General features: G+C 40.9%; 2 protein-coding genes across 2 annotated transcripts; both read right to left on the bottom strand.

Moving 5' to 3' along the window:
- Positions 1–2,758: 2,758 nt before the first annotated feature.
- On the bottom strand, positions 2,759–9,742 carry LOC115007202 (vitamin D3 hydroxylase-associated protein-like). The gene is given in 16 exon segments (XM_029429963.1): positions 2,759–2,894; positions 4,051–4,196; positions 4,449–4,557; positions 4,654–4,693; positions 4,809–4,852; positions 5,045–5,144; positions 5,522–5,619; positions 5,741–5,818; positions 5,820–5,867; positions 6,737–6,861; positions 6,955–6,995; positions 7,115–7,321; positions 7,434–7,567; positions 7,910–8,044; positions 8,236–8,349; positions 9,239–9,742. Coding segments are annotated over 16 exon segments (1,758 nt in total). The 5' UTR covers positions 9,455–9,742; the 3' UTR covers positions 2,759–2,771.
- Positions 9,743–10,459: 717 nt separating this feature from the next.
- On the bottom strand, positions 10,460–12,926 carry uqcrh (ubiquinol-cytochrome c reductase hinge protein). Its single transcript, XM_029428801.1, has 4 exons — positions 12,774–12,926; positions 12,433–12,468; positions 11,142–11,303; positions 10,460–10,691 (listed from the first exon to the last, which is right to left on the bottom strand). The coding sequence occupies exons 1-4, from the start codon at positions 12,816–12,818 to the stop codon at positions 10,659–10,661; spliced, it is 276 nt and encodes a 91-aa protein (XP_029284661.1). The 5' UTR covers positions 12,819–12,926; the 3' UTR covers positions 10,460–10,658.
- Positions 12,927–13,284: the final 358 nt, after the last annotated feature.

Below are 13,284 nucleotides of genomic sequence, written 5' to 3' on the forward strand. Positions count from 1 at the left end.
AATCAGTGGGCATACTTTGGGGATCCCAGCCCCTTCTGAAGAAATTTAGAGCCTGCTGTATTGACAGAGCTGCTGTTTGATACCGCCTATACACCTGTATCAGCTGTCTGTTAATCTGCCTTCCCCTCCTCCCACTACTCCTCCACAGCACGCCGCCTCTGCCGGTAGTAATGGCTGATGAAATGGACCAAAGACCTAAAAGCTGCCAATCTTGCTGCTTCTTGATGTCTCCTGTAAGTGGCTCTGGTTGCCGGCTGAACTTGCCACTTTGATCATCTGAAAGGCAGGAGCCCTGCTGCGTCAAACATTACTACCTGCAATTCTGTGGAGCCATAAAGACTATGGACTCCTTGGTCCCTGAAATGGGACATTAAGACAGAATCATCCTAGTTTAGTTGGGGCGATATCAAGGTGTTTTATTTGCTGGCCTATAGGTAGGGTCTGAATGTGTTTGGATGGCTTTTGAAGTACCTGATCTTACAGCGTAAGGTTCCTGTAAATGAGGTGTTTGCTGCTCTTATCAATGAGACGTTACATGAGAGGAGCACCACGACCTGCCGGGGCCGTCGAGTGCTTCTGCAGTATGATTACAACCGGCTGAGCTTCGGCCAGATGCTCTAACTTCTTAAACTTTTTAATAATACTGTATACACTCTATACACTTGAAGTATCACATATACATGACTACATCATGACATTTGGAATGTTTTCTTACAGATACGTCTTTATATCACAGTCAACGGTATTCTTAGAGTACGCAGTGCGACTCTTCACCTGTTTGTTTGGCTCGGTGAGAGTCAAGCTTATCGACCTGTAGCTCAAAGTTGCAATTAAATTGGGTGTCGATGATGAGGATCAACATTAAAAGCAACACGAAGTTTGCTTTCTCATGAAGTTTGATGTGACGATAACAAATATGGCTTTCGTCTGTAGTTTGAATGTCGTAACTTGCTGATAACCTGATAGCAGCAATCAATTCAATGGATTTGAAACAATAACACCTCACGCAGCAAATGTGAAGTATCTTACAGGTCTATATGCACACGCAACATAATATAAAGTATACCAGGACCCTGAAACCAAAGCAGCTAAATTGAATTCAGCCGTCATTCATTGTTAATATTTACACCTGTGTTTTTCCTATGTCAAAATGTCTTCTGGGAAAATACCTAAAAATAAAAATGTTCTTCTTCCATTTATTAAATGCTTTGTTTTTTGACAGAACTAGGGGATTGAATGAATCTGAGTTTAGATAGTGGGTATTTCATGTGGCGAACAGACAGTCTTTTGCACTATATCACTTGTAATATGATGATTTGATGCTACAGTATATTAATAACAGTTTAAATTGATTTTAATATGTAATATTATACACACACGACTGCCAAATTGTAACTGGTAAATGTATTTAAAGGGGCCATTTAAAGACTGACTTTGTGCATGTGTGTGTGTGTGTGTGTGTGTGTGTGTGTGTATTTGTCGTTGCTTCTGTCTCAGATCCTGAGGGATTTATGAACAATGTCAAGTTCCCTCTGAAGACCTGAGTCTCTTCACTGCCTCTTAAAGCTTAATGCTCCCTGACTGAGTGGCACAGCGAGAGCCACACACTCTCTCTCTATGTGCCACAGATAATGCTAAGAACAACCTCTCAATTCCAGCTCCTCTCCTCGCCTAATGTGCCCTCCTTCCTCTACCGCACGCACACGGCCATTTCCATTCAATGAGACAGCAGTGCAAACGTGGGCGATTGTAATGGAAAACACTAACATTGTCCCTAATGGTTTCCCATCCCAGGAGAGTTTTAAAACATATGTAAATTTATGTAAACCCAACAGAAACACATATTTACAATAGCACAGGGTAATCACAATATGACGACATGGTGCGCTGGCCCTGTAGATGGAGGCGCCATGTGTCATTAGTCTCCTTTATCTCTTTTTTGTTTCCTGTTCAGGCATCAGTGCAACAATCACTCACAATAAGAAAATGATCTGTGCTCATCTGGCACAGTGATGGAGAGGTGGAGGGAGAAGACGAATATATCACAACTTATGATTCAGAGGAACAGAGGCCATGTACCAACCTCTGGAAAACTATTTCTAATTCTATCTATAAACAAATAAAAGCAGCGGTTCATCTGTGAGAACTTTTTTTATTGTATTCTTCATCTCATCACAAAAAACTGTCAGTTCTTGTAAAGAAACAAACATGATTAAGGTGCAAACGTTATTTTCCGTATTCATTATAAATCCTCATTTTCAACACGTGGCTGCGATGCCTCTTTGAATTCAATTTATTCTCAAGCATGTAGTTCCTGTTCCTGTTCATGCTATATTGCGTGAAATATTAAAAACAGTGCCAGCGGTGGAAAAACAGAACAAAGACTAATGTCCAAACAGGAGGCTGAATTTTTGTGAATGTGCAATACAAATTCAACTAAATGTTAGAATCTTGAGGTTTGTCAATAAATGAATTAAACAAGGTTTCAATCAGTAAACATGGTTATCACCTTAAATGTTAACATTTAATACATCTTTATTATGGCCCTAAAAAGCCAGAGATCAGAACAATAATTATTGTAGATCAGAAGAGTGATTTTCAATACTATCAATAATATTTGTGTTAGCTTTTACTCATATTTCCATATTTTTTGTTTTAATGTGGTGGTGTTGTGTTTTGTTCATTTACTGGGTGCATTCATAGCAAATTCAACCTGAAGTTAGCAGCCCCCCCCCCCCCCCCCCCCCGCCCCCCCCCCGGCCCTGCAGGCCTCACACTGTGCTCTGTTTGACCAGTTGTTCCACCTCCTTCATGAAGCGCAGGCAGTGCTCATCCTGCCACGGCAGGGAGACACACTGCACCGCCATGGGCAGACCCTCGCCTCCAGACACAGCCTAAACACAAACACAACATCCAGTCAGTCGACACCACAGTCTTCTGCCTCCACCTACTGACCGACTGTGGAACTACTGTTCTAAGAGTGTCACTAAAATGGCCTGACACAGACGTTTGTGTTGATACACAGGAACATAAGTGCAGGGGCGGAGCCAGAGCCCGATGGGCGGGACCAGAGCCAGAGGGGCGGGGTCAGAGCCAGAGGGGCGGGGCGGGGTCAGAGGGGCAGGGTCAGAGGGGAGGCATTGCCCCTAGTGCCAACCAGAGTCAAAAGGTAGTTGGCTTTTAACTTTGACTGTTAACATTTATTGTTGGAAAGTCAATGAAACAACCACAAAGACACAAAATGACTAAAAAGAGACGCAAAAAAACAAGATTCAAAACGACATGATGGGGGGGGGCCTTTTACATGTCTGAAACCAGGGGCCCGATGTCTCATCATCTGTCCATGGCTGGAGGCTATTTGGAATTACAAACAGCAGCAATGTAATGATATCTGTTCATATTAGCATATTGAATAATGTACAATTTATTATTGCAAAGTAAAAAATGTTTGGGATTTAAATCAAGAAAAAGATCCAGCTGATTAATTGATAATTAAAATAATTGTTGTTAGTTGCAGTTCCACCTCAAATAAATACAATATGAATCACAATATGTTATAATTGTGACCTTGAAACATTACAAAGTGTCTGTTAAGTTACAACGAGGAGTGTTTAAATGGAATTATAAAAAAGGGCCTTCACAACGTCTCCTTAATAATAATAATAATAATAATAATAATAATAATAATAATAATAATAATAATAATAATAATAATAATAATAATAATAATACCAGAGTACTAAAGACCAGAGTTTCTGGCTGAAATTAGGTTTTTCATTAAGTCATGGAAGGACCAGAATGCCCTGGGTGTCCACACTTCTCTTAAGCCCAAAAGAAACGGCGTCGTCACACTCCGATTGGCCGAGAGGGGAAATGCGCCAAGCTGCTCTTAATTGTTAATCAGAAGGTGATCTGAATAACCTCCAAAGTTAACATTGGTGAGTCAACAAATGGAGAGAACTTTCAGAAAATAACAAACCTAAAAGCTCCACAACGGTAGCATGTGTTACTCCTGTACTACATCATCTCTCAGTGACGAGTGTTTCTTACCTGTTTGAAGTACTTGTCAATGTAATCCCCATAAACGCCCTTATAGTGCTCGAGTTCCTCCTCATCCTCAGCTTTCACCGTGGAAACGGTAACAACGCCGGCGGGAAAGTTGAGGAGATTGTAAAGTATCGTGTAAGACGCAAAACCTGGAAGGACAGGAAATAGAAAGTGTGTTATATATATATAATATTATAGCTCGAGCTGGCTACAGCATGATGCAGGGAGGACGCTCCCTAGCTCTCTGGCTTCTACAACAGTTCTGCTTTTTATGCTATAAACTTATCAGCAAAGTCACAACACCTCTGACCAATATTCCCTTTCATTTACACACACACGCATGCACACACACACACACACACACACACACACACACACACACACAGCTAGGTGTACCGTACAGGTAAGCTTGCCGCAGTAGAACAAGTTGTAGGCTGGTCCGATCACAGGGCACAGCAGAACGTCTATGTTGCATCTTCTCCACTCTGCTATCGTTTCCTGAATGTAGTCCTAATGAGAACACGAGAGAATTCAATGTCCCCTGTATGAATTCATACACACGCACACACAAACACACACACAAGCATCATTAGCGGACAACTGTACCTCAATTGCAGCATGCTGCTTCCACAGATTTTCAACAGATCTAAAAACAACGCAGAGACAGAGTCAGTATGTTTCTGGCATCTTGCCCGTGACATGCAATGTGTCAGTTACAAAACCTCGAGCGCAAACTGCCAACGTCAAAATGACTTTCTCACCCAACTCCAGAGATGGCGTTGAGTATTTCAGAAGTACGAGGAGACTGCGGAACACACACACACACACACACACACACACACACACACACACAAGACATGAAAACACACTTTCAGTATCAAATCCCACAGTCACTGTTCAAAGGAATAACTACCAAGGACGTATTTACACCATTAGATTATATAATGATATTTGATCATGTATCTATGGATGTCTGTCACAGAAGGAGAGAACTGACCAGCATCTTGAGGACGACCGAGAGGGTTTTCTTCAGCCATGAAGGAAGATAGTAAGGTAAAACCTGAAATCTGAGACAGGGGTCCAGAGGGCAGCCCTCCCTAAAATACAAACAATAAGGGATCATTAACACGATCTGTTCAAAGGGATTGTAATACTTGTTATAGTTAGACAGGTATAATAAAGTTTCGGAACATAGTCTAGTCAAAATACGTAAAGCTAATATTGTAGCTCTGTGAGGCGCAGCAGAGCTTTGACCTAATGCTAATAATGATGTCATGTTTCGCAGGTATATTTAGCATGTGCCCGTCTTATTTTAGCAAGTGAGAGGAGAGTGAGAGAGCTCCAGGAACTCATGAAATGCATTTCACACAATATTTATTTTGAAGGATAAACAATTTATCAAAAAAATAGTTAGTGAAAAGATGAAACACCAAAAAAGGTCAAACATATAACGATTCTTATCTCTTCAACTCACAGTTTCTGACACAGGGTGGCGGCTCCGTCTGCGAAGATACCTTTAACAATCAGTTCCACCATAACGTGACTGACCTTCAGAGGAGTGTAGGGCACCAGCTGCAGGCACACGTGACACAGAGGGAAACAAGTCACTGCATTAAAAACATACGGCTCATATCACATATTTAACGTGTGCCTTAGACAATATATGTTATGAGCGTGTGGGCCGTGGTCTTACAGTGTGCCCGGCTTGCTCCAGCAGAGCTTTGACCTCTCTAACGGATCGGAGCATGCTTGGAGACGGTTGTGAGAAGCCTGTCGTTTTCTAGGTAACCGATCCTGAGAGGTTGGGAGCTCTGGTACGTCTGAGGACGAGACATTGTCATTCATTATGAGTGGAAACGCACATAAATAGTGCCATTTTTGGAACTTAACTAAGAAATACTGAAGGCTTTACTTTAGATTCCTTTTAATTAAGGCACACTACTAAAGAAATGCGTGAACTTGCTACTGACAATGAACTGCAGGTTTAATTAGTGGGTTTAAACATCCCTTAATAGTCCTCTGATTACAACCATGATGAAAAACTAATACAAACATTGATGATATTGTGCCTTTAGGTCCCCCCTGCAGATTATATAGTTACATTCGACTCATTATTGTCACAGCTGAGCACATCTCCCCCCCCCCCCGAGGGAACATTTAGTAAACAACAGGCAGCGAACCTCAGGGGAGCTTTCACCAAGTTCCTTCCTCACTCTTCGCAAGGCGAGACAATATTTTTGAACCACAGTTACACAAACACATTTGGTAGCTAGAAAGGAAACTGGAGTTTGTTGGAGTTGTTGGGGGAAATAACAATCTGCAGTGGTGTTAGGCTTGGCTCAGCACAAGAGAAGCCTCCACTTTCCACAAGACTTTGGAACCCGACAGGGAACTTGGATTTGGGTGATAAGATTTCAGTTCATCCCAAAGTGTTTGCTGGGGTTGAGGTCAAAGTTCTGTGCATATCAGTGTATGCTGCAACATTTGGGAAATAACACATATTTTGCTTTCTTGCAGAGAGTTCGATGAGATGATTGACACTACTCTCAAAAGTGTGTACAAACGGTAAATACGTATCTGAAGCCAGCAGCTCGTTAGCATAAAGACTAGAAACAGCTAGCCTGTCCATATGTAACAAAATCGGGCTAAAACCCGCCGTAAAACATTACGTGTTTTGTAGTGGACAAACCTGCACATTAAAAGGTATGGGTGGAACAGTGGGGTCCAAAGCAAACATGTGGTCACACAGCAGAGCCTCCATGCACAGAGCCAGACTGTCCACATCCCTCGCCATGGGTCCAGGACATGACGGCACTAATTTAGTAAGAAACACAAGAAAAAGTAACCAAATGATTTCAGGTAACACATGTAGTATGTAGATAAAATGATTATACAACTGGAACTTACCTGATTTTTGACCTCGATAAATGGGGCTCAGACCCAGTGAACTGATGATGAAGACACAAACAAATAACAACATCAAAACAAAGCAATGGTTTACCTGCAGAGCAATATGTAATGAGTGATGTAATGATTATTCAAAGCTGAGCGAAGCAGACGCGCTCACCTGAGCCGGCCTGCTGTTGGCTTGAAGCCACAGATCCCACAGAATGATGCCGGAATACGGATGCTACCCCCTACATCACTGCCTAAACCAAGCAGGGAGCCCCCTCCTCCAATGAGAGCCCCCTCCCCACCGGACGAACCTCCGCTGGTCTTCTGGAGGCTGTGGGGGTTCACGGTCTGCCCATAGATGGGATTACCGCAGTCATAACTGGAGAAGTAATATTATAAAAACACAGATAAGACAACAATACATCACCCTTTGAGTTGGACGAATATAATGATGCGTGTCACAGCATATGATTGTGTGAGAAGTGGTTAACCTCAACAGGCCTTGGGGCAAGTTTGTTTTCACAAAGGGAATAGCTCCTTGTCTCTTCAGAACTTGAACAAGCACGCTGTCCTTCTTGGCTGGCTGGTCCAGATTAATGATCACACCACAAGAAGAGTCGTGATTCTTGTGTTGTAAAAGACATAAAAAAGGCAGAGAGAGAAGTGTTACATGAGAGCACTTAACACTTAACCCTGAGCTATTTCAAATAATGCCACACTAGTCTTACATGTGCGTACACATTTGGAAACCCTGGCAGTGTAATCGTCATCCTCACAATGTTATCTTTCTCAAACAAAATCAAGCCGTTCCGTACGGCACACAATGTTCCCAACCTCTGATCTTTGGTGACAGAGCGATCACCCATGTCATCTATGTTTCACCCATTTTACAATCTGTAATCTGTGGAAACACAAATCTATCCATCTAAACTTGGATTACAAATCCATTTACACAATTACAAAATACCTTGTATGCATAGTTTTCCTTGATGCTGATTGGAACTCCATACAAGAGACCTTCCTTGTTGGAGGTTTTCAGCTGGTCAAAACTCTCCAACAGGATACCTGTGCAGCAGTTCAGATCTTTGTTTACATCCAGAGCCTGTTAGAAAAGAAAAAAACAGCACAGACATGTTCATATTCATGCCTTTTCCTCCACAAGCCTGGTTTTAAAGAACATAAAAGTAAAGTGAGAAATGTGCAAGCAAGTCGATCAATATGTATTTTGTAACAATGCATGAAATCTAATGAAAAATCAAAATGAAATATATGATTGATACGCTGGTTTTGAACCTTTTCCATGTAAGAGTACAACACGTCCTCAGGACTCAGCAAGCCTTCCTGCAGTTTCTTTGTCAGCTCAGACAGAGACAGCGCCAAGATGAAAGCAGAGTCATTCCCTGGATGCTAGAGGACACACACACACACACACACACACACACACACACACACACACACACACACACACACACACACACAATGATTATCAACTGATCTGCTGAATATTGTTTACAGTAATCAATAATTTTGTCAGAAAATTGTGTAAAATATATATATATATATATATATATATATATATATATATATATATATATAACAATAAATATAAAAGTAAATATAAATATATATATATATATATATATATATATATATATATATATATATAAATAAATAAATAAATAAATAATAAAATATATATATAGCTTATGAATTTCAACAAAGGATCAATAAAGTTTTAACCTTTAATAATACATTTGTAGATAATGTTTTCTATTCTGAATCTAAATCTTAAAAGTAGCCTAAATAAAGTTATCAAATACATGTAGTGGAGTAAAAAGTATAATATTTGCCTCGGAATTGTAGTAGAGTTGAAGTATTAAGTAGCAGGAAATGCAACTACTCAAGTTAAGTACTTATAAATGTACTTTATAAACTGTCCACCACTGAGAATAACAACTAGGCTGCTTGTGTGGCCGCAGGGTCTTGAACAATAGACCCTTTCACAGCAGACATTTTGACTCACAGGCTGCAGGCTTGTGCCATGACCTTGTATCGAGATGTCTCATTTGCGAATATAAATCATAATCTAGAAAAAGCAACAAGTTATTGGTGAGCTCCACCTGCTGCTATGGCGGGTCGAAATGTCTGCGATGAGAACAGAAAATGACAGATGGTAGTCCAGCTATAAACACTTTTTAAAGCTCAGATAATCGTGTTGACAACAAACAATGCAAGTTAATTCATTCATAAAAAAAAAACCCAGGTCCGTGAGTATGCTTTCATTTTGAAGTCTCACCGACGTCTTGTACCGGAGGACTGCATGCTCAGCCCGCTGCAGGCTGGCAGTCCTCCGGTTTCTGGCTTTCTGGATCTTAGCCTTCGCGTCTTGGTGGATGTAGAGTTTGTGCACCAGCAGCACCACAGCTCCCACCGCGCCGGCAGCAGCCGTGAGGAGCGCCGCTGTCCGCTGGTCCACTTCAACTCCCTGAAGAAACTCTTTTACTTTTTCCATGATTTGTTTTTCCTCACTCCAAGAACAAGGATGCACGTTGGCTAACTGAGGCTAAAACCAAACAGAGTGATGTTGGATCGCGTATGAGTATCTGTTGGACTTGTAAGAGCTTTAAAGTCAACACCTGGGAGTGGCCGACGCCTATTGTTACATATCCATCGTCTTGCTCAGACAACTCGAGTCAATACAACTAACACAGTATTGCAACTATCTACACACCTCTGTTTGTCCAGGATAACTGGTTTGTGCAGAGCAATTAAATGTTTGCAAGATAGAGGGCGCCACAACTGAGCCCAGGGTTCCCACACCTTAATAAATTCAAAGACTTTTCAAGGACTTTCCAGACCCTAATACCTAAAAGTCAAGGATCAAGGTCAAGTATTGTTGACTAACGATGAACAGCAAAACAATAAATTGTGTATGTTGAGCACGCGAGACAGATTTATACAGGAGTTGAAGAACTTCCATCTTTATTCTTGCACAAAATAAGGAAATTCAAGCACTTTAAATGACCCATGTCTCTTGATGTCAATTATCAAAAACTTTCAAGGTTTAGATTTTTCCCCGCTCAAATTCACAAACTTTTTTTTTTTTAATCTCATACATATGCTCCACACTCCTCAGTTGGCAGAACAGTATCTCATGATCATAAATCCCTTCTTCTTTTTTTACGAGCAGGGATGAGCAGTTTTACACGCCACAGTAAAGCATTTATCAGGGCTGACACTCATCTCATCATTTACGTGACACAATAAAGTTTCAGATACTTCTGGAGGTTCATGTGAAGGTCAGACCACCTGAGCCTGTTAAATGTAATTTGTTTGCCAACAGATAGCAACACTCCTTCACTGCCTCCTCTGTCTCGTAGTAAAGCTTCAAGACATCCATTTTAAAGACACATTTTGTGGCAGGAATAAATTATTGTCAGGCATTCGTGGCTAGAAGTTCTTTGGTTTAACGACAGCAATCGGTTTAGCTTTACATATAATAAATGTTTGACAGAACGAAGGTTTTCAAGCCATCCACTTTAATGATATGTTGACTCCTACTTTGGTTTCTCGACACAAGCAGATACAGTACAGGAAACATTTAAAGGTACAACATACAGCAGATCCACAGATGGATTTATTTAAAACCATGTTCTCCTCATAGTACAATATTTGAAGAATGTCATCAGTCAGCGATGCATCTGTCAGGGAGCACTTCATTTGACCGAATGGAACAGTTTGTGTGACACCTAGAGAGAACACAAGAGGAAATGAATGAAGGCATACATAATAAAACCACTACTGCTTGTAACATGCAGGTCATTTTAAGCAAATGAAAGCTTATTTCAATGTTACTGAACTGCTGGATTGATCTTATGTGAATGACATGCAAAGGCAATGGTAATTTCATGCACTTTTTTTTTCAATACCACAGTACAGTCTCTTTCGGTGCTGTATGGATAGGAACAGTGGATGACATAGCTTGTATGTCAATAAAACAATAAAACCTTTTTGGTCAATAGAGGTCAAGGTGCCACAAAATACAAAATACCTTCTTGTATGTAAAGCCAGCGATGAGCACCGAAGCCTTACTGGCAAATATTTGGCAACAACTAGTGTAGGCCAAGCATGACAACAAAAGGCCGACTCCTGGTCTATTAATCTTTCTGCTTGGTACGATTGGCAAACGTCACACTTACACAGTGGTCCCGAGCATGCAGGAAGTCAAACAGCTCCTCGGTACAATCCTCTGCCGTCTTCGACCGCGAGCTGACCCTGGTCTCACAGGTCTCCAGACGCTCGCGAATGTGAGCGCAATTCTCCGTCTCTTCACACTTCTGTCGCATTGTTTCAAGAGGATCCTGAAACAAAATATTCAGCAATCAGAATATGTACCTCCATCCATCGTCTACCGCTTATCCGGGATCGGGTCTCGGGGGTAGCAGTTCCAGTAAGGAACCCCAATCTTCCCTTCTCTGGGCCACATCCTCCAGCTCCGACTGGGGGATCCTGAGGCGTTCCCAGGCCAGTGAGGAGATATAATCTCTCCACCGAGTCCTGGATCTTCCCCGGGGTCTCCTCCCAGCTGGACGTGCCTGGAACACCTCCCTAGGGAGGCGCCCAGGTGGCTCCTTACTAGATGCCCAAACCACCTCAACTGGCTATTATTGTACCTATTATTCTATAAATTTGGTATTTTCAATTTCACAGTATAATAGATTATTTTCCGGTGGATAGTGTTCGTACAATGTAATATGGAAGTGTTCCTTATTTTTATAACAAAAATTGCCAGTGGGCAAAATGCGAACTTACTCCCCAGCCTGAGGATTTCGTCGGTCTTTGACAATTGCATTACCATCTGTTGAAAATAAATTAAAAAAAAATCTCCGAAGCATTTGGGTTGTTGTCTCCGCTGTAACAAACCGTTACAACCCTAACTACATTCAGTTACCCCAACGGTATCAACAAGGATAAACTAAATATTGGAAACATCTGAACACCACCACCACCACAAACTAAAGCCTCCATAATTACCATGAAGTTGTACCTGATAAACTGGTCACCCAGTGCATGAGAGTATCAAGGGGACTTAAGAGGGGATAACTTCCTTTACCCACAGAAACATCCAACCTACTTTTCCTTCAAAGTTTAATTCATCAAAATGATGTGGGGTTTGGAATCAGTAAAAGAAAAGGGGGTTATAACGGTAAGTTTTGATGATTCTTCTATATGTAAAGAGAGACAATGCCTTATATAATTATATAGATTCCCAGAGGGAGGGGCACAGGAGAACGACCCCACCTCTGGTTACTGTAGGTCATGTGACCGGAAGACAAGAGTTCAAAATATTGTCCAGAGCTTGTTCACTTATTTTTTTTAGTACACTTTTAAGTTTCTTATGTTTGTCAGTTTCGTATTGATTTTTATTCTAACCTCTACAAAATAAATGATACTTTCCTTGCTTGAAAATTAGACAACCAATGAACATACCACCATGTCTTCCTCCTCCTCTTCTTCTTCCTCCTCCTGAAACAGACACAACGTTAATGACTAAATCAATTACACATTTCACTTCCAGCCATCAGACAGTTGTTAGCTGTAGTTTTAGTAAGAATTACACAACGTAATCCACGACGAACTAGAATAAATATGCTGCATGAATAAGCATTAAGATGTTTCTGAACGACGTTGGAAATATTAACGTTGGTTAATGCTAACGTAAGCTAGGTGATGATATAGCTAAATTAGCAGTGTTGTGTTAGCTTTCTAGCTAGCTTAAATTATGTAAACATTACTGGCAGCGTTGTCTTTAGTCTGTCAAAGCTACTAACATCCTCAGGCTCTCCGTTTATGATCATCTTCTCCTCAAAAACCATGATTTTATTGTTGTTGTCCTTAAACGACAGGCTGTCAAAGCTCGAGTGTTGGAGGACACAGCAGGTCACACAAGATAGCAAACCGGCGAAAACTAGCCACACAGTTTCCGGTCATAAGACTTTCACAATAAACTCTCCAGTTTGTCAACTTCGCAAACTATTTTATACGATCTTAAAACGTTGTTCGGACACGCAACAGGTTACAAAATATAAAGTTCAGATAACATTATGAAACATTCAACTCACTCAGTATAAGTTTTTTTGTGTTGTTTTTGTTTTGTCAAGATACAAATGCGTTTTATTTTGAAGTCAGAATCGTCTGGTGGGTTGGTAACTTCCTGTCGGCCAAAATTATAAAATGCAATGCAACCATTATGTATTGAGAAGTAATACTAGACCACCTGTAATAATTACCAAAGTGAAAAAAACACTGCAAAAGTATGTTATGTAGACCCTGCCATATAGG

This window comes from Cottoperca gobio, chromosome 4 (genome assembly GCF_900634415.1).
Source record: "Cottoperca gobio chromosome 4, fCotGob3.1, whole genome shotgun sequence".
Classification (NCBI taxonomy): Eukaryota; Metazoa; Chordata; class Actinopteri; order Perciformes; family Bovichtidae; genus Cottoperca; species Cottoperca gobio.

Excerpts from the sequence above, each read along its gene's own strand:
- uqcrh (XM_029428801.1), bottom strand. The coding sequence starts at position 12,818 with ATGGTTTTTGAGGAGAAGATGATCATAAACGGAGAGCCTGAGGAT. Across the intron at positions 12,469-12,773 it reads TAAACGGAGAGCCTGAGGAT|GAGGAGGAAGAAGAAGAGGA; the intron begins GTTAGTAGCTTT and ends TGTCTGTTTCAG. Across the intron at positions 11,304-12,432 it reads AGGAGGAGGAAGACATGGTG|GATCCTCTTGAAACAATGCG; the intron begins GTATGTTCATTG and ends ATTTTGTTTCAG.